This window comes from Schistosoma haematobium, chromosome 2 (assembly GCF_000699445.3).
Source record: "Schistosoma haematobium chromosome 2, whole genome shotgun sequence".
NCBI classification, from domain to species: Eukaryota; Metazoa; Platyhelminthes; class Trematoda; order Strigeidida; family Schistosomatidae; genus Schistosoma; species Schistosoma haematobium.
The window spans coordinates 33,936,220-33,960,604 of record NC_067197.1 but is presented as its reverse complement, the minus strand read 5'-3'; the positions used below and the strand labels follow the sequence as shown (position 1 = coordinate 33,960,604).

At 32.7% G+C, this 24,385-nt stretch overlaps 1 protein-coding gene across 1 annotated transcript; it reads left to right on the top strand.

Moving 5' to 3' along the window:
• Positions 1–13,296: 13,296 nt before the first annotated feature.
• On the top strand, positions 13,297–15,002 carry MS3_00006778 (uncharacterized protein; the record flags this gene model as incomplete). The annotated part of the gene is made up of 2 exons (XM_012942800.2): positions 13,297–13,302; positions 14,388–15,002. The coding sequence occupies 2 exons, from the start codon at positions 13,297–13,299 to the stop codon at positions 15,000–15,002; spliced, it is 621 nt and encodes a 206-aa protein (XP_012798254.2).
• Between the last annotated feature and the right edge of the window lie 9,383 nt (positions 15,003–24,385).

Sequence of the window (24,385 nt, the reverse complement as noted above, 5' to 3'; positions counted from 1 at the left end):
AACTGTGGGCGCCGAACCCCGGCCTGGATAAAGGAAGAAAAGAAGAAACATGTGATATGGATCATGGATCAATTCAGACTAATCATGATGAACACTAGTAGTACAGAAACGTTTGTAATGGATTACGCAAAATCCGTTATATCTGCGGTGGAAATAACTCACCGTACAACCCACATAGTTTTCTGTTAATTTCATGTGTATAGAACTATGTGTAAGAAGACCTTTCATTCTATATTAAAGCAGTACTTATGCTAACTTGTCCGTGAACAGTCAGTGACAAAATTTAATCAGATTCAACGCATAATTAATGTGCGTAGTAGACGTATTAGCATTTACTTAAACAGAAACCGGATGAAGCGGAAACGCAATTGGGTTGCATCATTCAGTCGTGACATTGTTACTTTACGTCACAATACAAACAACAGTGTTGAAAATTCGCTTAAACAACCGAAACTCCGGTTATATCATAAAGATGCTCTGTGCAAATGTACGTGAAAAACATGCAGAAGGCAAACACAAATAAGCAAAAGAAAGTCATTTAAGTCTAGCTTGCATTGTAGTCACAAACGTAGGTTTTTTTCGCCGGAAGGTTTAACGCCTCTCTTAGACAGGTTGACTACGTACGCCAGGTTTATAAACCTTAGAGACTATAGAAGAAAGGGCATGATGTATATTGAAAACAGCGTGTCATCATTAATGTTCATTGTGGTTGTTAGTCACTGTCCTACGTTGGATATAAAAGATGACAATTGCACATGCTGTGTATTCCAAATTTGCCGAATTCCATGCAAATGCATGGCTTTCACTCATTTACAAGTGCCCAAGTTTACAGGTACGTTATATTCATCTTCATCTAATGAAGTAGTTGATCTGGTTTTGAAGCACTGCTGGCGATGGACTTGGGGTACCGGTGGAGATATGGGTCAACATTTTCTGGATTTCCTGTCTCCAGACTGTACGAAAAGAAATAGACTGATTCGCTTTTCTCGTACTAGAATTAACACAGTTATGGCACTTTTGAAATCAACGACCGCTGAGGACTCAATAAGAATGGCCATCAGTCTAGTCGATGAAGCGATACGCAATAGGCACCTACTTTAATATATAAAAGTTCATCAGTTCATTAATGAAATAGTGGATCAACTACTTTAAACATCGTCCTTATTCCGGAAGTCTGTCTGTCGTGAATTAAACGTTTATTGTGATATTTAACAGCTTACAGATTTCAGCTTTCCTATTCGAATTATTTTTGGATTACGTTCTTGCATTCTCAGTGGTTCGTATATCCTAGAGCATTGTCGATTTCGATAACATTCCCCATAACACTATAACTATTTTTCATATAGTAAATCCAATTTTCTTTTGAAATTGACATTAAAATTTCAATGAATGGACCTGCTGAGTTGATATCTCTATTCTTTTTTTAGGTAATCGACGAAGATAAATCGTGCCATGTGCATTTACTATATATTACCATTTTACTCCAGTTTTTTAACTTATACCTCCTACTTTTAATGATAAAAGCGTTATGTTATATTTAGTAAATACATACTTATTTACTACGAAGGCGATGACGGGGTCGTGACATGTTTAACGGGACCATAGTGGTATGTTAACTAAGAAGCCAAGTGAGCGCGTAGACCGGTGTACTAAACCATGTAGTGTCCTTATGTTAATAGTATTCCATCAGCGTATTAGAGGCATTGCTCACATATCATAGGGCACTCGGGTAAGCAACTATAAGGTTAGACGCAGATATGGTTAGGAGATGCATTACTCGTGCCCATCCATCGACTACCGTTACATGCCATGAGGGCTAAAATAGGTTGTAAGAAGGCTAAAGGCGCAAAGATCTGTTTCCTTTGGTAATGTATACACGGACCCGGGCTCGTAAGTTCTTCACGAAAACAACAAAAGTGTGTACTGTAGTACTTTTAAGTGTCACTTGTTGCATGAGAAGTAGATGCTAAGAGGCTCACATTTCACGGATTTCTTATGATGACTAACTTGATAAATCAAGATGGCATTAAATATACAAATTTATTCAGGAATAGTTTCATTAATAATGGAATATCAAACATACATATACACCAGGTTTCTATTTACAACTCTCACAGTGATAATGTCATTTTTTTAAACTAAAGGATTAAACAAGTAACTTATAAATAGTGGAAGTGGTTGTGAGACTAAAATTAACGTTCAGCCCGCTTTTTAGAAATATTGGAGGAGGTGATGTTAGTATGGCCTCCTGTAAATAGTTCCATAGTCACACATTACGTCGAGAAATAAAAGCAGATATGGAAAGGATGAATAGAAACTGGAAGGAGCTGGAAAGGATTGCCCAGGACAGGGTTGGATGGCGAGTGCTGGTGAGCGGCCTATGTTCCTTCACGAGGAGTAACAGGCGTAAGTAAGTAAGTCATATAATTCTGATGACAAAACAGTGTCCAAGGAGATCTGTGAGGACTCACTCCTGTCCCATTCCAAATACACAAACAATAATGGCTTTAGTCAAAATTATGGAATTATCAATGTGCAATATCTCAGCAAGTTTCTATCACCGTTGTCATATCACAAAACAGGAAATCGTACATATGTGTGTGAAACAAGTAAATAAACAAATTATATATTTTTAAGCAAAGAAGAATTTACACAACTGTGATTTATTAACATCCTCACGAATATTAGTTAAAGATTAGGTCAGCTATTACAACATGCGCAAAGCATGGTATGTGCTTAATACTGTATTGTAAAGCTTTTATTTGTTTGCTTACATTTATTTATTCTAACATATTTGTGGCTGGTTTTACGGGAAAATATACAAGAAGATTTGCTGTTTGATAAGATAGCATTGCTAGTAGATAAACATATTTTTAATGTTGTTTCACAGTCGCACTTAATTAAGATGTAAAACGCTCCTCTTTTTAAGATTACAGAATCTCATGCTGATTTCGGCACTTAAGCTCATTAATGGAAATGAAAAATCAAGCAACTCTAGTTAGTAAACTTATGTGCTTCATCACTTCTTTCAAGCACTATTATTATATTGACTAAACTGAATTATACAACAACCAAGTTTACTGAACTAGAGAGTGGTCGTAGTTATTGTTTTATTTAAACAAACATGTTGCTTAAAATATCTGACCATAGATAATTCAGCCTAAAAACCCCCAAAACACAAACTATAGACCAATAAGATTTACCTAACAGACAACAAAGATATTGTTTCGAGACTGAAGACTACAGTCATTTAGGCATCAAAACATAGTTTACAGCACAACAACAAGAATCAAACTCAGCCTCAAACATTTCTCTAGTAATATTATTCACTAGTAGTCTACTTCAATAGTATTACGACTTCTATTAAACTTTCTATGACTTGGAACATCATTCCATCATGTAATGCACGTATCCAGTGTAACTCAGTCTGACAGTGAATAAAAATTACAGCCATAGCAAAATTCACAGCATAATCTGGTTTTTTTTTAAAATAAAAATAACATCACAATGTGACAAATTCATTAACTACACGAATATAAAGATGACCATTATTCCGACATTCGACACACTTAGTTCACCTGATAACGTTGAGTATATTTTTACTTATATCACTTACAAAGGACATGTTAATTGTATATGTAAATCAACAGTGTCACTTATTTTGGGAAATCCTGTAAAATAAATGTATTTTTCTTTTAAGCAGTTAATTAATGAACTTATCAATGGACTAACCGGAAGATTCAATATTTACCTTAGAAATTTGACCAATGTTCATAGAATTAAATATTGTTTTAATGGCTTGATCAGAAGATCCTGACACTTATTCATGAATTACATATACTTGATATTAATCACCAGTGAAATATAGAAAAAGTTTCTCCTCCTATTCCATTCTTATTAACTGTCTATATTTACTTTCCGATCTTATCGTTTCCAGTAATAGCTATTACCAAAAATCTAATCAAAGTGTAGATACAAATAAAAACCGTTTAAGGAATTAATAGATTTTAAGGGATTAAACAGTTCATAAATAGTTGATCGATTGTTATTCTATGCAATATACTATCTTGTAAAAACGTTCTATGCAAGTTTTTAGGCATAAATAAACACTATCAGTGCCAATAAATGGTTTTTTTAATTTTACCTATAACAGATAACAAAATCTTTCAATTTAGGCTATATATATTGACTATTCGGACGTAAAGGCGAGGATCGGCAAAGCAAGGGCCGCATTCCTACAATTGAAGAACATATGGAACTCAAAACAACTTTCAACCAATATCAAAGTGAGAATCTTCAATACGAACGTCAAGGCAGTTCTACTATTCGGAGCTGAAACTTGGAGAACTACAACAAACACCATCAAGAAGGTACAAGTATTTATAAATAGTTGTCTATGCAAGATACTCAACATCCATTGGCCGGATACCATCAGCAATAGCATTCTGTGGGAGAGAACAAACCAACTTCCAGCTGAAGAAGAAATTAGGAAAAGACGATGGAAATGGATAGGACATACATTACGCAAATCGTCAAACTGCATCACGAGGCAAGCCCTAACTTGGAATCCTGAAGGGAAGCGAAAAAGAGGAAGGCCAAAGAACACATTACGTCGGGAAATAAAAGCAGATATGAAAAGGATGAATAACAACTGGACGGAGCTAGAAAGGATTGCCCAGGACAGGTTTGGATGGAGAATGCTGGTGAGTGGCCTATGCTCCTTCACGAGGAGTAACAGGAGTAAGTAAGCATGTAAGTATATTGACTAATGCTGAACATCTTGTACTGATAATAAGTCTCTTTTAACTTTATAAGATATCTATGTGCAATGCATTTGTAAGACTTTAATTATCTATTAAATAACTGAAGATGAAAAACATATAACTATCATAATTATACCTATTCCAAAATCACTGACTAGTGAATTAAATTATTGATAAAGTATTTGATATATCTGGTCGATTGAACGCTACTTGTTATGTCTGCTCATTGCTGATTGTTATGTCGTAAACGATTATCACTTATAATTTAAACGATAGATCTCTGCAATTCCTACCACGAGAAAGTAAGAACACAAAGACTGGTATAATCGATGATTTATTAACCCCCAAAACACGACCACGATCACCCTAATCAAAAATACACTCATTTATATATTGATTCGTACATCCATTTTTCATTAATAATTAGGATAAAATTACATTTATCAAAAGTACTTAGAGTTATAACAAATTACATACTGAGTATAGTTCATGTTAATTTAATACAAGAATAACGTATGTCATACACAGAATTGTTAGGACCCGAAAAGCATAATGAATGATCATTTTGGGATCCTTTTATGGACCAATACTAAACGTATATTTTTATTGTATAATTACGTTGTGATGGAAAGAAAAGTCAATTTTCGATTGATTGACTCATTATGAGTTTTATTCAACATTACGTCCGTTTTGATTCAACGTGAGGATCATTCAGTGTAGTATTTGATTTGTTTTCCCAGTATAATATTTTCTTCTGTATAATATACGATATTCTTGTATTCCATTGACATGAACTATGCTCAGTAAGTGATTTGTTATAACTGAGTATGTGATGTAATCCTAATTACTAATCAAAATGGGTGTACAATCAATATATAAATGAGTGTATTTTAGACTATATTCGATTCGTCGTTGTCATAGTGTTTAGGCTAATAAATCTGCACTTATAGTAGTCTTGTGTTCTTACTTTCGCATCGTGGGAATTGCCAAGGTCCCTCGTTCTGAGTATAAGTGATCAGCGCTTTTGTTTTTCCGGGCACAACAAGAATAAAAGATCACACTGGAAAACAGAAACAAATACTACATTGAATAATCATCATATTGAACTAACATGGAAATAATGTTTAACACAACTCATAATGAGTAGATCAAACGAATTTTAACTTTTCCTATCATATAAGTATTCGAAATTATTCTAGGATTCAATCTATAGACTAGAAAGTTTCAATGAGATTACAATAAACCGTTGAGCATGTCTAAAGAATTAATTTAATGAATTTGTTTATTTTATGGTCAATCAGTGATTTGATATGATTATTTCTTGTGAATTAAATCAAAGTACAAATGGATTACCAACTGAATGATGTAGCTTATTCAATCAAATATATGACTCATAACTTATGAGTTGTTAGTTCAAATTTTATGTAAACCTAAATTTTTTCTTTGATGGAGTTTTGTTCTCTGAGTTGGATGGTTTGGTCATATTCGAACACTTCACTTCTACCTGAAGTTTGTGCTGATGATATCATTCGAAAGATCAATGAAAGCTCCACAACCAAATTATCCGGCTCAGAGAAGAAAACTCCATCAAAATCATTCACCTGAACTACGAATCTTTTCCAGCATCTCTAATTTTTTACTGTTAGATAGTACATTTCAAATAATCACTAAAATTCAGAATCAACATTGTAATTGATATAGACTAGATAAAATGTGGCTAGCAGTGGAATCTAGGATATTTTTTGAGTCCCATTTGAGATTAGTTAACTAAATGTACTTGTATACCACAGTTATTCACTCTGGGACACAAGCCAGTACCATTCGCTTCAAATGCCATCATATTGTCTATTTGGCTACTGAGTTCAGATGGCCACTCACTTGTACAACGGGTATGAAATTTAATTTGATTTGAAATAGTTTGGATTATCCCGTCGTTGATAGTTTTGATGAAACTTGGTTAGTAGGGCAAAACGTATGTCCTATGTCCCACTGCTAGCCACATTCCATCTGGTTTAGTCAACTTGTACCATATGGCTATATCGAGACAGTCCGTGCAAAATGCCTGTATGCCAACCTAGACTGATCAAATTTCATTCAAAAAATATCAACGATGTGATAATCCAAATATTTTCAAGTTGGTTCAGTAATATGATTTTTCTAGCATTGTTTGAATAGTAACCAACGTCAATTACACGTTTCAGTACATGTTCTGATTATGAGAATGATGACCACGTCCTGAAAATATACAGCTCTGAAATAGAACTGAAATAAATATTAATATGATGTATAAAATGCTTCATAAATGGATGTTATGTTTAAATAGCGCTTACACCAGAGGAGTTACAGTCAAAGACAAATTTCGACAAAACAACGTTTGTTCGAAGGAAATAGACCAGTGTACTTATTATAGTCAAAAACTGTTGGAAAGAAAGCAACATATAGTGATGAATAACTTCAAGTTCTTGCACATCTCAATAAGAAATAAATATTTAATGACATACCAGGACGAAAACCAATGGCCTTAGTTATATAAATAAACTCAATATAATAATGTGTATAATTTAGAGGAGAATGAAAGATGATTCTCTTTGTTATCCAGATCGGTTTTAACTAATTTCAGTCAGAATCTCCAATCGTAAGATCCTACTCTACCGCAAGTTCTAATTAAATAATCTTTACTATTTCCATAGTAATTTTAATAGCAGTTAATTACTCCATAAACTGATGCAGTATCATACCAAATATTACTTAATATCATTTTCCATCCCGTTCTACACAAACTCACATTTTATTTACATAGATAATCCATGCTATTAAAAACAAAACAAAATAACCGATTTATTTCTGAATCGTAATGATTCGGTTTCGATACAATCAATTTTCATTTTTCAATTATTTTTTCGAATCTTCTAATTGATGTTTAGGACTGCAATCGATCAGTCTCTTATTGGTATATATGCATCCTGTGCGGATTACATCGACATCGCCTTAAATCGCAAGCGTTATAAGCAGAGATAGATTGGAGGAAGGTGTATCAAGCTGACGAGTCCCAAATAGGACGAAACTCACATCCTCGATTTCACTGTTAACCACCGTCCATCTACGTTTATAATAACTAATTTCGTTTTAAATATATTTAAATGGAAACTTTAGTAATTTCAATAGTTGAAATCATGAGTCAGTTGAAGGTAGACCACCATAAAAAAAAAACCTGGAAGCATTGGACGGCCATTACATTCTATTGTGGAACTTCTCAGAAGTGCGCATCCTCGCGGGATTCGAACCCAAGACCTATCAGTCCAGTGCTTTCAAGTTTTCCATGGTAGTCTAGCTTCAATTGACTCACGATCTCAACTATTGAAATTACTAAAGTTTCCATTTAAATATATTTAAAACGAAATTGGTTATTATAAACATAGATGGATGGTAGTTAACAGTGGAATCCAGGATGCGAGTTTCGTCCAATCTGGGACTCGTCAACTCGATACACCTGCCTCTGATCTATTGAAATTATTACAATCTCCACAAAAACCCCTTCTGAAAACTTTAGTGTTTGTTTAATTATCGTCAAAAATTCTTTATTCTAAATTAATAATCAATCTGAATGACTAAGAATGTATCATATAGTAATCGAGATTAGATCATTTTATTCCAACTATAAAATTAATCTGTTTAACGCCTACATTTATTTACTTTTTTAGATAAATTGATTATTATATTTTTTATCTTATTGTTAAATGGACTTTTATGTTGTTTTTGTTGTTGTTCTCTTTTTTTTTCTCTCTCAGAAAATCCTCCATAAGTTTCAAACTACATATAACATTTACAAATGACTGATTGTTTGAATCATTATCATAATTAAATAAGATAGATTTGTTTTATTCATGTATTTAATAAAAGCTGTAATCTACTAATTCATTGTATGTTGAAGTGTATATTACGTAACACAGTGGTCAAATATTAATGTTAATAATAAATATGAATGGAATTTAAAATACGAACACAGAAGTTGTTATGATTATCATAAGTGAATAAGTTACATCACATTCTGTTATATTATAAAGGAAATAAATAATGTTTTTAATTCATATAAATGTACATAGAGTTTGGTATATTTCAATTTTAGCTTAATAATTATTTACTTAGCCTGTTACCCTTCACGGAGGAGCATAGGCCGTCTACTTATTCCGAGCACCATCAAGTTATATCTTCTCATTTCCGTAGCTATTTGATTAGTTCTCCCGATCATTCACATAGTCCTAACATTGTATGTACCTATATTAATTGTTGCTGTGATTGTTAGAAGAGGTATCGACCATATTGACTTCCGATGAATCTCAGGTTTCACCATAAGGCATCATAATTCTTCTAAATGAAGAACCTTTAACTCCCAGTGAAGAGTTTAAATAGTTTAAATTGTTTATTCTGGTCAGCGGTTTTTTTCTCGCAAGTTTGCTTGATACGAGATCGGGTTACTGCCCTCATACCCAACCATTTTTCTTTACCCGGTCTTTGGACAGGCAGTAACCCTAGAAGAGCTATATGTGAAGTTAGTTTAATCATACTGTTATATAATTGTACAATAAACGACATACAGTAATGCGCATCCATGATCCCGCCTCACGAGATTCGAAGCCAGTACCTATTAGTCTCGCGCGCGAGCGCTTAACGACTAAACCACTGAGGAGTCTCACAATACGACAAAACGACCATTCAGTTCTTCCAGGTTTTCCATAGTGATCTAACTTCAATTGACTCGTGATCTCAACCATTGAAATTGTTATATATTTAGTAATCAAATAAAAATAATGAAAATTTATTGTTAATATAGCGATAGATAATCACTGACTAAATATTAAGAATAAGAATATCCTATGAATAAACATAGAGATTATTATAATTTTTTCTTCAAATGAATAATAACATTACCTGGTACATTTAGAAAATCTACTATCTATTCGATTAAAGAAAAGAAAAACGAAACATCTATCAAGACTACCTTTATAAATGGTATGAAATATTTTTATACCCTAGAAAAGGATAAAAGATAAAGAGAGAGAAAAGAGAATTAAGGCAAGTAAGTAAGTAAGTATCTAATGTGTGAATGAAAATTTTTGTCTAAAGGTCATTGTTAAATTTATAATTCAGTAGAGATAATGGAGTTTTTGTTTTTAACATAGATTATTTAACTTTCATTTTTGACTAGTATAATCATCAACTCTTCATGTTCACATATAATACAACTTCAAATACTGTACCAAATACATGCACACACACACACGTACACACACTTCTGCACACATACACACACTAATTTGTAACTTATTGAAATTCAGTTTGGTTTCCATGTAATTTTATGAAAAAGATCGAGGATTAAGGTTTAGTACTTTTCAGTAATAACACTGAATGAGATACAGTAATTATCAATTTAGTTTTATGTTGCATAATACAGAAAATAGTTAATTGTTTGTTTATTTGTTTTTTCACAAGAAAATGATTCAATATTATATTTCTGTTCATGTACTTAGAAACTACAATAGAAAAGTTTAGGAAGAATACATAACTACTTGAATTGATCTCATTTAGTAAAATATCAAAATGGCAATCAACCTACTTACTTAATTATTATTATTATTATTATTATCTAAATGTATACAGTGAAAATACAATGATTAGAAGAGAGAGAGAGGAAAAAAATAAACAAATAACGAAGAAGAAGCCACACACACACATACACACATAAAAAAGAAGAAAATACGAAGGCTTAATAATTTAAATGTCAGATTGTTAGTTTTTCTTTTTCAGAAAGAAAACGACAAGCTCTTCAAATGACTTCATATTGTGAAAGAAAAAAATATGTTCTAAAATTTTGTTATTATTGATGGTAAATTATTGATTTTGTAGTTGAATTTATGAGTCAATTGAAGCCAAACCATCATGAAAAACCTGGAAGCACTGGACGGTCGTTTCGTTTTAGTATGGGACTCATCAGGAGTGTGTATCTACGATCCTGCACCAAAGGGACCAGGATTTTTAGTCGTGCGCGAGAACACTTAATCTCTAAACCACTGGGCCAGCATCCAATCGTGTTCATGTCTAACATCAACTAATCGACGAAATTGTACCACCGTCCACCATTGTCTTCAGTGAGTTACTATCTTACAAAAGACTCACAACATGACGCATTCAAATATAAACTTACTAAAATTTCCACAAAACCCCTTTTGATAATAATCATCGTATGCTCACTAGTGACTGACTTCAAAAGGCATTTCCTGGAGTTCTATTGACGTGACCAGTAGAGTTCAACCAGGTATGTTGTGAGATAGTAACTCACTGAAGACAATGGTGAACAGTGATTCAATTTCGTGGATTAGTTGGAGTTAAACATTGACACCGTTAGATGGCAGGTCAGTGGTCTAGGGATTAAGCGTTCGCTCGCAAGGCCGGTAGGACCTGATTTCGAATCCCGCGGGGCGGGATCGTGGATGCGCACTGCTGAGCAGTTTCATACTAGAACGAAACGACCGTCCAGTGTTTCTAGGTTTTCCATGGTAGTCTGGCTTCAACTGACTCATGAATTCAACTATAAAATTACTAAAATCTCCATAAAACCCCTTCTTATAGTAAATTATTGAATAATCAAATATTAGGTTTAAAAGTTAAGTGTTTAGTTTGAGTTTAAACAATTCACATGAACAACTTTATTTCTGTTGATCATAACATGAGTCAATTTGAAAGAAAAAAGGTTTATAAACCATAATACAAAATCATTTGAGTAATCTTTATGAATTATGATACACTTTTTATAAAGATTTGTAATTTCATGTCGTTAATATTACAAACTAGAAATTGATTTGTCAGCAATGGAATATGCAGGTTATGAGAAAACACCTTCATTGTAATACTTTGGTTAAAAGTTGTGAGTATATCTGGATTGTGTCTTGTAGTGAAATAAAAGAGTCTGATTTCATCTCACATAGAACTCGTCAGTTAGATGCTCGTGTATTCTCATATTGATGATCACAGTTAGATTTGAACCCAATACTTACTGCTTTAAACTTCCGCGAATTAAAAACTAATCGGTTGAGTCTGTATATTCTCTAATGGTTATAAATTTTTGCTATCTCCCTGGTGTTGACGTCCAGGAATGTAACTGATCAGTTTCTTCTGTTGTTTATGAGTCCTGAGGTGATATATATATGTAACTCCGCCTGTAACTCTTCTAGGGTTACTGCCGGTCCCAAGCCCGAGTAAAGGATGAGGGTTGGACGTAGGGTCGGCAATCCCATACTATAGAAAACAACCTTGCTAAGAAGACGCTAACTAGAAGGTGGGCAGCCTATACTCCTTCACAAGGAGTAACAGGTGTAAGTAATATATATACGAAAAGTGATTTGACATACAATATTGTACAAATTGGGAACACTTCATTAAAACTAGACTAGTGTATAAATTGTCAATAACTTTAGAATTAGGAGTACAATTTCATGAGGGCTATTGAAATTGACATACAAGAATTTACAATATTCAAGTTTTCTTAAGTGGGTTTTTATAAACAATTTGGATAACTTAACAGTAATTCCTACCACTAACTGGTATCGTCTTACCCAACCTTGATTGTGATTCTTTAAAACATATTATAACATTTAAAATTATATACTGTATGTGTTTTTTATCAAAATTTGCTGAGGGGTATTAGGTTAAGATAAAGAAACTTTCTTAGTTCTTATTACTTTACAATGTTTCTCTGGATGACATCAGATGGTGTCAAAACTCCTCTTTAAAATATCAACATTGATTGTGATGTGATTAATCAGAAATCACTATTTGTTATGATCTATTGATATAAAGTATCTTAAATTCAATAATTTTCCATCTTATTTAACTGTAGTTGATAAATGATTCATCAATAACATAAATAGAATAAATTAATTATACTAAAACAACATATGAAATAAAATGTAGAATGATTATATTTGTTACAGATGATGTGCAAAGTTCATATTATCTAAACAGATGAATGATACAGGGACATTATCAAATAATAACCGATAGGTCCTGGGTTCGAATGCCACGAGGAGGGATCATGGATGCACACTAATGAGAAGTCCCACAATAGGACGAAACGGCCGTCCAGTGCTTCCAGGTTTTCCATGGTGATTTAGCTTCAATTGACTCATGATCTCAACTGTTGAAATTACTACAATCTCCACAAAACCCCTTCTGATAATAATTATTATCTTTAATCTATAAACTTTATTGCTTGAATGGAAATTTTTATCAGTATTTAAAAAGAATTAACAATTCTATAAATATACTACTGAATAAGAAAAAGAGAATTCAGCGAAGAAAATTTTCTTTTGGACGAAATCATTTACTTAAGCTGTACATTCGTATATATAGTTATATGGAAAATGTATGTCTATAGAAGGATAGAAATGATTTCGTCGAAAAGAAAATTTTCTTCGCTGAATTCTCTTTTTCTTATTCAATGACACTGTTGGTTATTTTAAATATACTACTGTAAATCATGAAAGTAATTCGATAACTCTGTTACCATTTGAAACAATGTCATATCAGTTATAAGTAGTCGTTTGGTTTATCTGAATTCAGTTAGTTTATAGCATCTAAATCCAATAATACAGTCCATATGTATCAATATACTGAGTAGTTGATCTCTGTCAGTTTTAATCAGGTAAATTATATTATTTCTAAATATGTATGTGATATAAAGGGAAGAAAAGTTGAAATTTGATCGGTTTGCTCATTATAAGCTTTGTTCAACATTAGTTCCGTCTTAATTCAATGTGATGGTTACTCAATGTAGTATTTGTTTCCCTTTTCCATTGTGATCTTTTATTCTGTGTATAACATACGTTATTCTTGTATTAAATTAACATGAACTATACTCAGTATGTAATTTGTTATAACTGTAAGTATTTTTCATATATGTGATTTCATCCTAATTATTAATGAGAAATGGGTATACGAATCAATATATAAATGAGTGTATTTTTGATTAGGGTGATCGTGGTCGTGTTTTGGGGGTTAATAAATCATCGATTATACCAGTCTTTGTGTTCTTACTTTCTCGTGGTAGGAATTGCAGAGATCTATCGTTTAAATTATAAGTGATAATCGTTTCCGACATAACAATCAGCGATGACCAAGTATAACAAGTAGCATTGAAAGAGCCAAGACAATCAGGATTCAATTGACAAGTTATAACAGTATGACTTGAAAGTTATTTGATCACCATTGTTAGTATGGTTTGAATTATCCTGTTGTTAACATCAAGGGTTGAATTTTTGTTTGACCATGGTGATATATGTGCATTCTATGTGGAATACACCAATGTAAACCATATTGTCACAAATTTTATTGAATAGATTGATTATGGCTAGCAGTGGGATCTAAGAGACACGTTTTGTCCATCTGTTCTATAAAAACCCATCAAGGTATGAGTATATCAGGGAAATCACATACGGAATGCACATATACCTACGATTACCCATCAAAATCTCACTTTTCAGTACTAACAAAGCAATATTTCGAACCTTACTAATAATAGTATACACATTAGGATTTAGATACTCTTACAATTTGTCGTTCAAAGAACAGGTATTGGAACAGACCTCCAAGTCTCAACGTCTTATAGGTTACATAACTCGAGACCTTTATGACAATGAATCACTTACCTTGATGCACAAAGTTTGTGTTCGACCACTCCTAGAATACTGCACGTCTATTCTTAGTAGTGTATGCATAAAGGATAAATTAGGGTTGCAATCAGTACAGAGACGATTCGCACTTCGAATTCTTGGAACTAATTGTACCCTGAGTTATAATCCCAGATGTAATAAACTTGGGCTCGTCTCTTTATGGAAGAGGAGACTCGAACTAGATCTTATCTTTTTCTTCAAAATACTTGATAAACTATCATTTACATCCAGTCAAGTAATTCAATATGCAGAAACTTCTAATCATGACATTCGTAACTCCTTGTCACCAGTGAAACAAACCCATTCTAAATCATCTCTCTGTATTAATTACTTTACCTGTAAATTTTCCAGACTCTGGAATAATCTACCACAATCTATTTGTAAGATAAAAACATTCTCATCCTTTGTTCGCTGCATTGATGCATACTGCTCCATTGAATATGTATTAAATGTTCTAGCACTTGTAATTTTATCTTATTCCACAAGTGAGATTATAGGAACTTTAAATTTTTAGCCATAATTGATGCTAAATTCACTAGGTAAAACCACCTACCTGCTGTTACTTTACGTCAACACCGTCCCTGGCAACTCAAACTAATTTGACTAATATCCAACATGAAAAGTATATCACTGAGTCACATGACACATGCATTATTGGTAGACCTGACTGATATTTTTAATTTTAATTTAATTATATAATTAATTGTATATTTAATATAATTATTGCTTTGTTGTTCCGTGCTATCTGTTTCCATTTTACTTTCTTTAGTTGTAAATGATTATAGTTAATAGCACAGGAAATGACCTTAAATGCACCATTCATAAATCAACAGGACGTCCACTTAAGAAGAATTAAAAGTTCCTGGCCGCTGCATTGCTGTAATACATGTCATACTACTTAAACTGTTCCCATGTTACCTACCGTTAAAAAATAGTTTTGACTAGTTAACTACTTATTCCTTAGTAAGTAGCCACTTTCTTAGCTATTCATATCGTGACATGTGTAATTAAATGAACACTAGTCACCAGTAAGAAATCCTCCATCCCAGTGACATTGAACTGTAATTTGACCTGATGAAATTTCTAAATATTTGTCCAATATCATCGCATGAAATCACTTCCATATATGTTGATTTCATAAGGAATACTAATACTAATCAATCAAGCAAGTGAATAAATGTTCAGAGGATATATGTTAACAATTACTGTGGTGTAAACAACACTTATCTTTACCTTATAGCTTACTTTACAATGGATATTACTATGAGTGTGACCTCAGTTATCAAATCTTTCTATCTAAGGGTAGAAAATATTATTCATGAAATTTTGCACCAAAAAAGTGCAGTGTCATTTTTTTCAAGTGTGTGCTACTTTTTCTGACTTTGACGGAAAAATTTGTCGCAACAAAATGATGAAAATAACCCCCAAACAACCGTAGATGAATCCATTAATAAAATAACTATCTTTAACTTTTGGTGAAAACAGTAACTCGCGGAAATAGCAAATGCATGTTATCGAACATGTCAGTGGTCGTTATATCAACCATGGTTCGCCACCTTGTTTTTCACACAATCAAGAAAAACATGAATTCGTTATACATGTAAAAATAAAAAAATAAAATTTGACTACTTGTAAGTAGTTCAGCTTTACTTACTAAATAATGTTTGTTAGTAGATAAAACAATGTACTGTATGCATTTCTATATGATCTAACTCTGTCTCATTAGTGTTATTCTAAAAACGTTATTTCTTGTCTATATTTCTGAATGAATACTCTACCGATGATGTTCATCATTATTTTTCGGTATTCCACAATTACTACTAATGTTATTACGGTATGACTTAAAGATGGACCTAAAGATCCTCAATTAAATGCTCAAAAAATAAAAACTTTCAAGATGATCAGTTCGTTTTAAGATAGAACATTATTATTAAATTTTGATATTGGAATCACTTAGACAGTGAATAAGATCATACATCAGTTACAATTCTTCGTTGAAAAACTTCTGATGGATAACATATGGATCTCTGAAAAACGTAAAAATGTTACAAAATTAATTCATGCTAAAGTGGAATTTGAAATTGAGCTTTTTGGGAAATTAATGACTGATTTTATTTGAAGTTCAGTTAATGCATGACAAAAACGGAATTTGTAGGTATCTATTAAAATAAACTTCAAAGTGTTTATTGGGATGATAATTGTAAGCGATTAGAATGAATTGAGAATAATCAAAATTTTGTCTTATAACAAAATGATTTAAAGTAATCTTTAAATTTCATTACATATAAAAAAAATGATAAAGTGCTAGCATTTTGTAAGTGTTGTTTAGGGATAAATATAAAGCAAGAGGAGTGTCTTGGAACTTTTCTTTCTGAAGTTATCATTAAATACTTAAACTACTATTGTGGTGTTTACTACTTATACGGACTAATATAAGTAGTATGTATGAGGAATTGGAGTGAAATTCTAATGGAAAGCAGGGGAAAATAAAGAGAAGATAAAGGAAAACAGAAAATAATCAAAATAAAAACAGGAATGAAGGAATTATGGGGTTTGTGAGCGACAACTCAAGGAAGATGGGCAAACCGTGTGGTTCATCAATAGTGTGTGGTTTTACGTAGTACAATAAATTGTTTTACATTACCTGAGTTCATGTTTATTACTCTATATTTTTGTATTCCGCTTATTTGTAGGCCTTTGTTGGTCACAGAAATTGTTGTTGTGTGTTTTACCTTTCTCAAATTATTGCTAATTTATTACGGACCTATCACTCAATCATCTTCCACTTTTGGAGCATATATTGGGGCCCATATTATGATTTTTTAATCCTATTGATGGGTGGTTAGAATTTCGCTCTATATAATTGTATAACGGATTCATAAATTCCAACTGTACAATTAGAAGTCATTTGCTCGCTGAATTGTTCGCTATTCTGTCTATCCAGCAAGAGAGCGCGAGAAACTGCACTTCAGACCAATAGTCATTCAGTGTTATTATCCACTGTTTTCTCACATTTAATATGTCATTGGTCAGTCAGACATTGGTACCAGATAGTCTAGGCGAGTTAATCAATACTCGTATTAGATCACTACGACTTCCCCCACCATCTCATGCGCTCTAAATAACTAAACGAGAAAATCTCTTTACTTTCAACGACACGGTAGGATACTAAGAATATTTTATTTACACTGGTCATGTAATCATCATTTCATTAACATTTATTCTTACATCAACATAAAAGCTAGTTAATAATGAATATTAATGTATTTGGAAGGTAAATGATTAAAAGTCCATAAACAAAAATACCAACCTTTTTTTCTTGGACACTTATAAATCTTCATCCTTCATCATTTTATAAATTGCAAACAGCCATCAGGTACTTTAGTATTTAACAGATTGATAGATGAACAAAGAATATTCTTTTCGATAAATTCTCTTGAGGTTCTACAATTATATATCCAAATAAAAATCCGAAAAATGTCCAGGTTTAGGGTAGATATGGAGGATCTACATTGGGGAGTTGGAATACTCTGATTCCAAACCAATGGTGTACATGGACTTCAGGATCCTAAGAAAACAAATGGCGTTTGAACCTATTGTTGGTTACCGGCTAGCATGGAATTGCATTTCCTTATGTTGCTCCGTTGCCTTGTGGTTCAGACCTTTGGGTCAAAGACTCCGGGTGTAGTCCTCTAAGAAAACCACTTGCTTCGGTTTGGGCACTCGAGCAGTATCCCAGTCCTCACATAAATCAAATGATTTATGTGGTGCACATCTCTTTGGTGCCTCCTTGCATCAATGTTTATGTGTTTAAATAAATAAATAAATTACGGCAAATTATATCGTTTAAAGTTAAAGCATGTGAATTTAGGATTGTTAAACAAAATATAATAAAATTGTTAATGTTGATATGATTCATATAGAGTGTTAACTTGAATCTGCATATATGTAAAGTGAAATTTTAAGATCCATGATCCGAATAATTATGGGTCAAATAGGATGAGAGAAATAATAGTGCAATCAAATGTTTAGTGAAAGACTATATTGTGTGAAAAATTATTAGTAAGACACAATAAGGTGGGATGAATGAGCAGTAAATGAATCATGTATTGGGAAGATTAATAATGATGTTTAACCAATGGTAATAATAATAATGATAGTATTTGTTACACATGTTTGTTTCTATAGTATTGTTTCAAAATTTGCTTCTTTGTTTTTTACTGTGTTTACGTTTAGTTGTCAAATGTTGACAAAATAAAATTTGATCTAATCACTAATCCTTAATATTTTTGACATCTTTCCTCAAGTTATATGCATTAGTGATTATAGAGAATAATAGTTATATCGGACTATATATATAAGTGGTTAGATCTCTGTTTATTTATCAGAAATATGGTCAACACATCTGTTCAGAATTATAATCAAAGTTAGGTCAGATATGTCTATCAATTTTCATTAGTTTATCTTTATTTTACAATTTTCCGCTTTTAAGATTTATGAATACCAACCAAATACATGGATATACATCAATATCAGTATCTTAAACATATTACTACTTCAACAGATTATTATCAAAGATCATTTTCACAAGTGAACCCCGTATTTGAAAAAAAAAATATTTTTTTAATGTTTTAGTTACTACGGTAAATATCCATGGGAATCTATATCATATTTATCCATGTGTTTCTAAAAACCTAACAACAATAACGATGACAATCAATTTATACTAATATAACGACAACTGGATGAAGTTTGCGTGTATTTTTTTTTGAAAAAAGTTTATTATTATCTAGCGAATAACTTTTTAACCACACGAGACAGAAACTGAAAAAAACTGGATAGAATTATCATTGAAGTAGAAAGAAAAGAAGATGATGATCATGATCATGATGAAAAAGAACATAGTCTATTTTGTTTTAAATTATGACCTTTCATCAAACTCATATCATGATCATTGTCAAATAGAGAATTCTTTGTGTTTTTTTCTACAGCCTACTCAATTTATTGCATTGAAGTAAAGTTTAATTTGATGCTAAGTTATAGAAGATTTAAACAACAATGTTAAAATAAAACAGTTAAAGATGTCAGAAGGGGTTTGCGGAGATTTTAGAAATTTCACAGGTTGAAATCATGAGTCAACTGAAGCTAGACCATTGTGGAAAACCTGGAAGCACTGGATGGCCGTCTCGTCCTAGTATGGGACTCATCAGCAGTGCGCATCCACGATCCCGCACCCCGTGAGATTCGAACCCAGGACCTGCCAGGTTTTCCATGGTGGTCTAGCTTCAATTGACTCATGATTTCAATCTGTGGAATTTCTAAAATCTCCACAAACCCCTTCTCATAATAATCATCTGCTCACTAGTGACTGACTTCAAGAGACACTCCTGGAGTTCTAGTGAGAAGCCATTACCAGTATAGTTCAACCAGGTCTGTTGTGAGATATCAGCCCACTGAAGACAATGGTATACGGTGGCGCAACTTCGTGGATTGGTTGAAGTTAGACATTAACACCGTTGGATGCCGGCTCAGTGGTCTAGTTGGTTGAGCGCCTGGCGCGAGACTGATATGTCCTGGGTTCGAATCTCGCCGGGGGCGGAGTCGTGGATGCGTGTTGCTGCTGAGTCCCACACTAGTACGAAACAGCCGTCCAGTGCTCCCAGGTTTTCCATAATGGTCCAGCTTTAACTGACTCATGATTTCAATCTGTGAAGTTAAAGATGTCCTTTAAATTTATCAGTAAACTATTAAACAACATAAAAATTCATTTTGTATATAAAAATGATCATTTACACTATCATCGCTTGTTTTAATACTTTTGTTTATGACCAACATTGTTAAATGTTCTTGTATTACAAGACGGAAGTTTCAAAAAGCAAGAGAGAGAGAGAGGTAGGAGAAAATTTGTAATGAATAGAAATAATTATAGTCTGTATAAATTAACTATTTAGACTTCGGTATAAACTGATTACATGAAATGTTAGTTGATATATTAAACTAAATGAAAAATGAAACTATCTTTCAGTATGGAGTTTTGGATGACCAATTCTGAAAAGTTTCACACTAAGGTAAAACTGGTGTCCAGTGCTTCCATGTTTTCAATGGTGGTTTAGCATTGATCGGTTCAGGATTTGAATGAAAATAAACTACAACTACAATCCCATACTGAAAATTATTATGAGTTCACTATTGACTAGCTTTGAGGGGAAATTTCTGGAGTTCTAGTCAGAATCTGTGATCAGTCGAACTAATCCGTGTCGAGTACAAGGTAGTTATTCATCAAAGAAAATGGAAAGCGATTGTGAAATACTGTGGATTGATTAAGGTTAAACGTCAACATCATTGGATGCCAGCTCAATGGTCTGGTGATTAAGTGTCTGTGCACTTGACCAAAGGTCCTGGGTTCGATTCCCGTTTACACTGTCGTAGATGTGCATTGCCAAGGAGTCTCGCACTAGGAAGAAACTACCATCCAGTGATTTTTGGGTTTTCAGTGGTGGTCTTACTTAGATTGATTCATGGTTTAAATGTAAACTATTTTTTTGCTAGTCTATACAACTCAATCAAAGTTTTGAACAATATCAAAACAGTAGTTTAATGCTACTTAGGATTCAACTATTATCTGGCTGAAGTTAGCTCTTGGTGTAAACAATGTTTAAACTAGATAAAAATAGTACAGTCAGAGAGGGGTTTTGTGGACATTATAGAAATTTAATAGTTGAATTCATGAGTCAGTTGAAACTAGACCACCATGGAAAACCTGGAATCACTGGACAGTCGTTCGAATTTCGTGAACCAGGATCGTAGATGTACACTGTTGAGGAGTCCCACACTAGGACGAAGTGGCCATCCAGCGCTTCCGGGTTTTCCATGATGGTCCAGCTTTAATTGATTCATGAATCCAACTATTAAAAATAGTACAGTCATGTTTTCACATATATATTGCTTGGTATTTCTGAAAATAATAGTCATTTAGGATAATTATACTTTATTAAAAAAAAGTCAAATATATCCTATTAAACTAATTGGTCGCATATCAAAAGAATTATGAATACACAGATCTCAACAGGTTAAACATTGACTTTATGTAAAATCAGACAAATACCAGGTGGTAATTAAATTAATCTTCATTGTAAGTGTAAGCAAAGTAATTTTATTAATTTGTCAACTATTTTTTCAGTAATTGTCAATCAATTTCATTGTTATTTCACTTAAAATTTAACAATGGTGGTCTAACATCAATCAGTTCATGATCTCAATCAAAAAAATATCTGTACTAAGTTCACAAATCAAATTCATAAAATTTCTAAACTGGCAATATCAAAACAGAAAAGACGAAATAAAATTATTCTCACTATTTAAATGAGATTTAATATTCATGTGCATGATTTGTTTCAGTCATAAACCGATTGATGTTAAATCATCATTAGAGCACTGGAGGGCTGTTTCGTCCCATTGTAGGACTCCTCAGTAGTGTGCATCCACGATCCCACTCTCGGGATTCGAATTCAGTTTTTTTAGTCTTGTGCGCGAACGCCTAACCTCTAGACCAATGAGCTGGCTGGCATCCAGCGGTGTTAATGGCTAACCTCAATCAATCTACGAAATTGCGCAACCATCTTACGTTGTACTGAGACAGATACCTATCTCTACCCGACAGGGATTAGCTCCACTGGTTTTTGTCCAAAAGTTATATATTATGAGTATAGGGTTATGGAGATTGTTGAGTTTTTATTGTAATCATGAATCGATCAATGTTAGACGACCATTGAAAACCTGGAAGCACTGGATGTCCGTTTCGTCCTAGTATAGTGTATGGTGCATGGTAATGATGTTGACAGATATAAGTAATATGTATCACTAATCGAAAGTGGGATGCTTGGCGGCATAAGGTTGAGAAAAGCGAAGAGAAAAGAACGGTAACAGAGAGTGATTGGTATGAAAACGAAGGAGAAACAAAGTCTGAGACAATCGATGAATATTTTTCAAATGAAGTATTTACCGTATGGTCCTCAGATTTTATCAAGATATTCTGTGAATGGTTATCCCCAGCTTGTGTTCTCGTTCACTACGATATGACTCCCTCAGTATTGCGCATCCATGATTTCGCACGCAGGATTCGAACCCAGGATCTTTGACGTCGCGCCCGAACGCTTAACCTCTAGATCCCTGAGGGGTTCCATACCAGGACGAAACAATCATTTAGTACTTCCAGGTTTTCAATGGCGGTCTTACATTAATCGATTCATGATCCAAATCTTATATTATGCTCGATGAAATCAAATTGAACTTTCCAATTTATTGTCGATAAAGTTCATTTGACAACAAACATGGATGAATGGATAGGAAAAAACATGTAATGTATAGTATTGATAAGAATTTTTTTCTTTTTTCAATGTGATTGACTTTTACTTGTATTAATAATCAGACATGGTAAATAACTACAGAGAATATAGTTGAAAATGTTTTGATTAGATAATATAGTCATATTCTATGTTATTCAGTAAAGAGATTATTTCTGTTTATTCATTTTTAAAGTTATATTGGTTGTGAAGTTATATTTCATCAGAGATTGATATTAATTGGAGAATTATCGAAAATATAATGAAGAACAAATGGGTTTTTTTAATATCATTTTGGGGATTGTTCTCGCTATACACATCCACAGTGTCGTATGGAATTAAAGTCATGACTACTAGGACTTGTAGTGAACATGACACATTTGGTCTGTGGTAAAAAAGTATTATTAATAATAAAGATAACATTATATTTTTAGATGTTAGAAACTTAGAATGTAGCTTCTAGAATGTATCTCCAGTGTTTATGGTTGGTAATGACAGATTTAAATATACACTGAAATAAAGCTTTGAAAGTGTCGAAACCTAACAATTGGTCCGTAAAATGGAGTATATAATCTTGAAGTAAGAACTTACATATTTTAGTTAGTATGTACAAAGTATTCTCGTCAAAAATCGACGAATTTCACGAATCTGTAATGTGTTAAACTGACAAACGATCATTCATTTCTAATCTTTTGGTTTAATATTGTCAGTGGATTGGAAGAAATGTTCTAAATGTGCAATTGGCTTTATCTTACTAAATAGAACTATGTTAAATGCTGGTATTTATTAACTCCAAAATAACTGTAAGTATAGGAGATTTGTGGAAACTGTAAAATTTTCACAGCTTAAATCATGAACTGATCTTAGCTAGACTACCATTGAAAGCCTTAAAGCACTGGGGTTCGATCCGTCAGTTATAAAACTGATATTTTGATTTGAAATAAGTAGTAGTATCATCAGTAGTATGATTAGTGGTTATAGTAGTAGTTGTGATAGTAATAATAGTGAGCTTACAATAAATAATAAATGTCGGTTAATTCTATATTTATCTTATGATGTAATTGTATTTCAATTTTTGAAACCTGCTAAGTTGAAGAATAAAAAAACATTATAGCCTGAAGCTAATTTATTCAATGTTCAAAGGTATAACAGAATTGACCATATACATTGTGTTTTAGTTTTCTTTACTGTATAGCTCTCTTTGTATCAATACATAATCAAAATGGGTAAACGAAGTAAAGACAAGAAGAGAGGATAACAAAGAGGAGATGAAGAAAAAGAAGTAGTAGTTGTAGTAGAAAAGACAGAGGTAATATGAGTAGGCATGAATGTAAAATTGTATTTCATTCACCATATTGCGTTACTTTCTCTCCAATGTTCACTTGTTTGTAAAATGTTAATTTTTCTGTCCCAAGTTAAAGTCAATCATTTGCTTCTTTTTTTTTAAAAAAAATCCCATTTCACAAATAAATAAACAGAAACAGAACGTAAGACAAAACAACAACGACGAATCAACTCCTCTTAACAGAGAAGAATCTAGTTGTCCTTTTTTTAT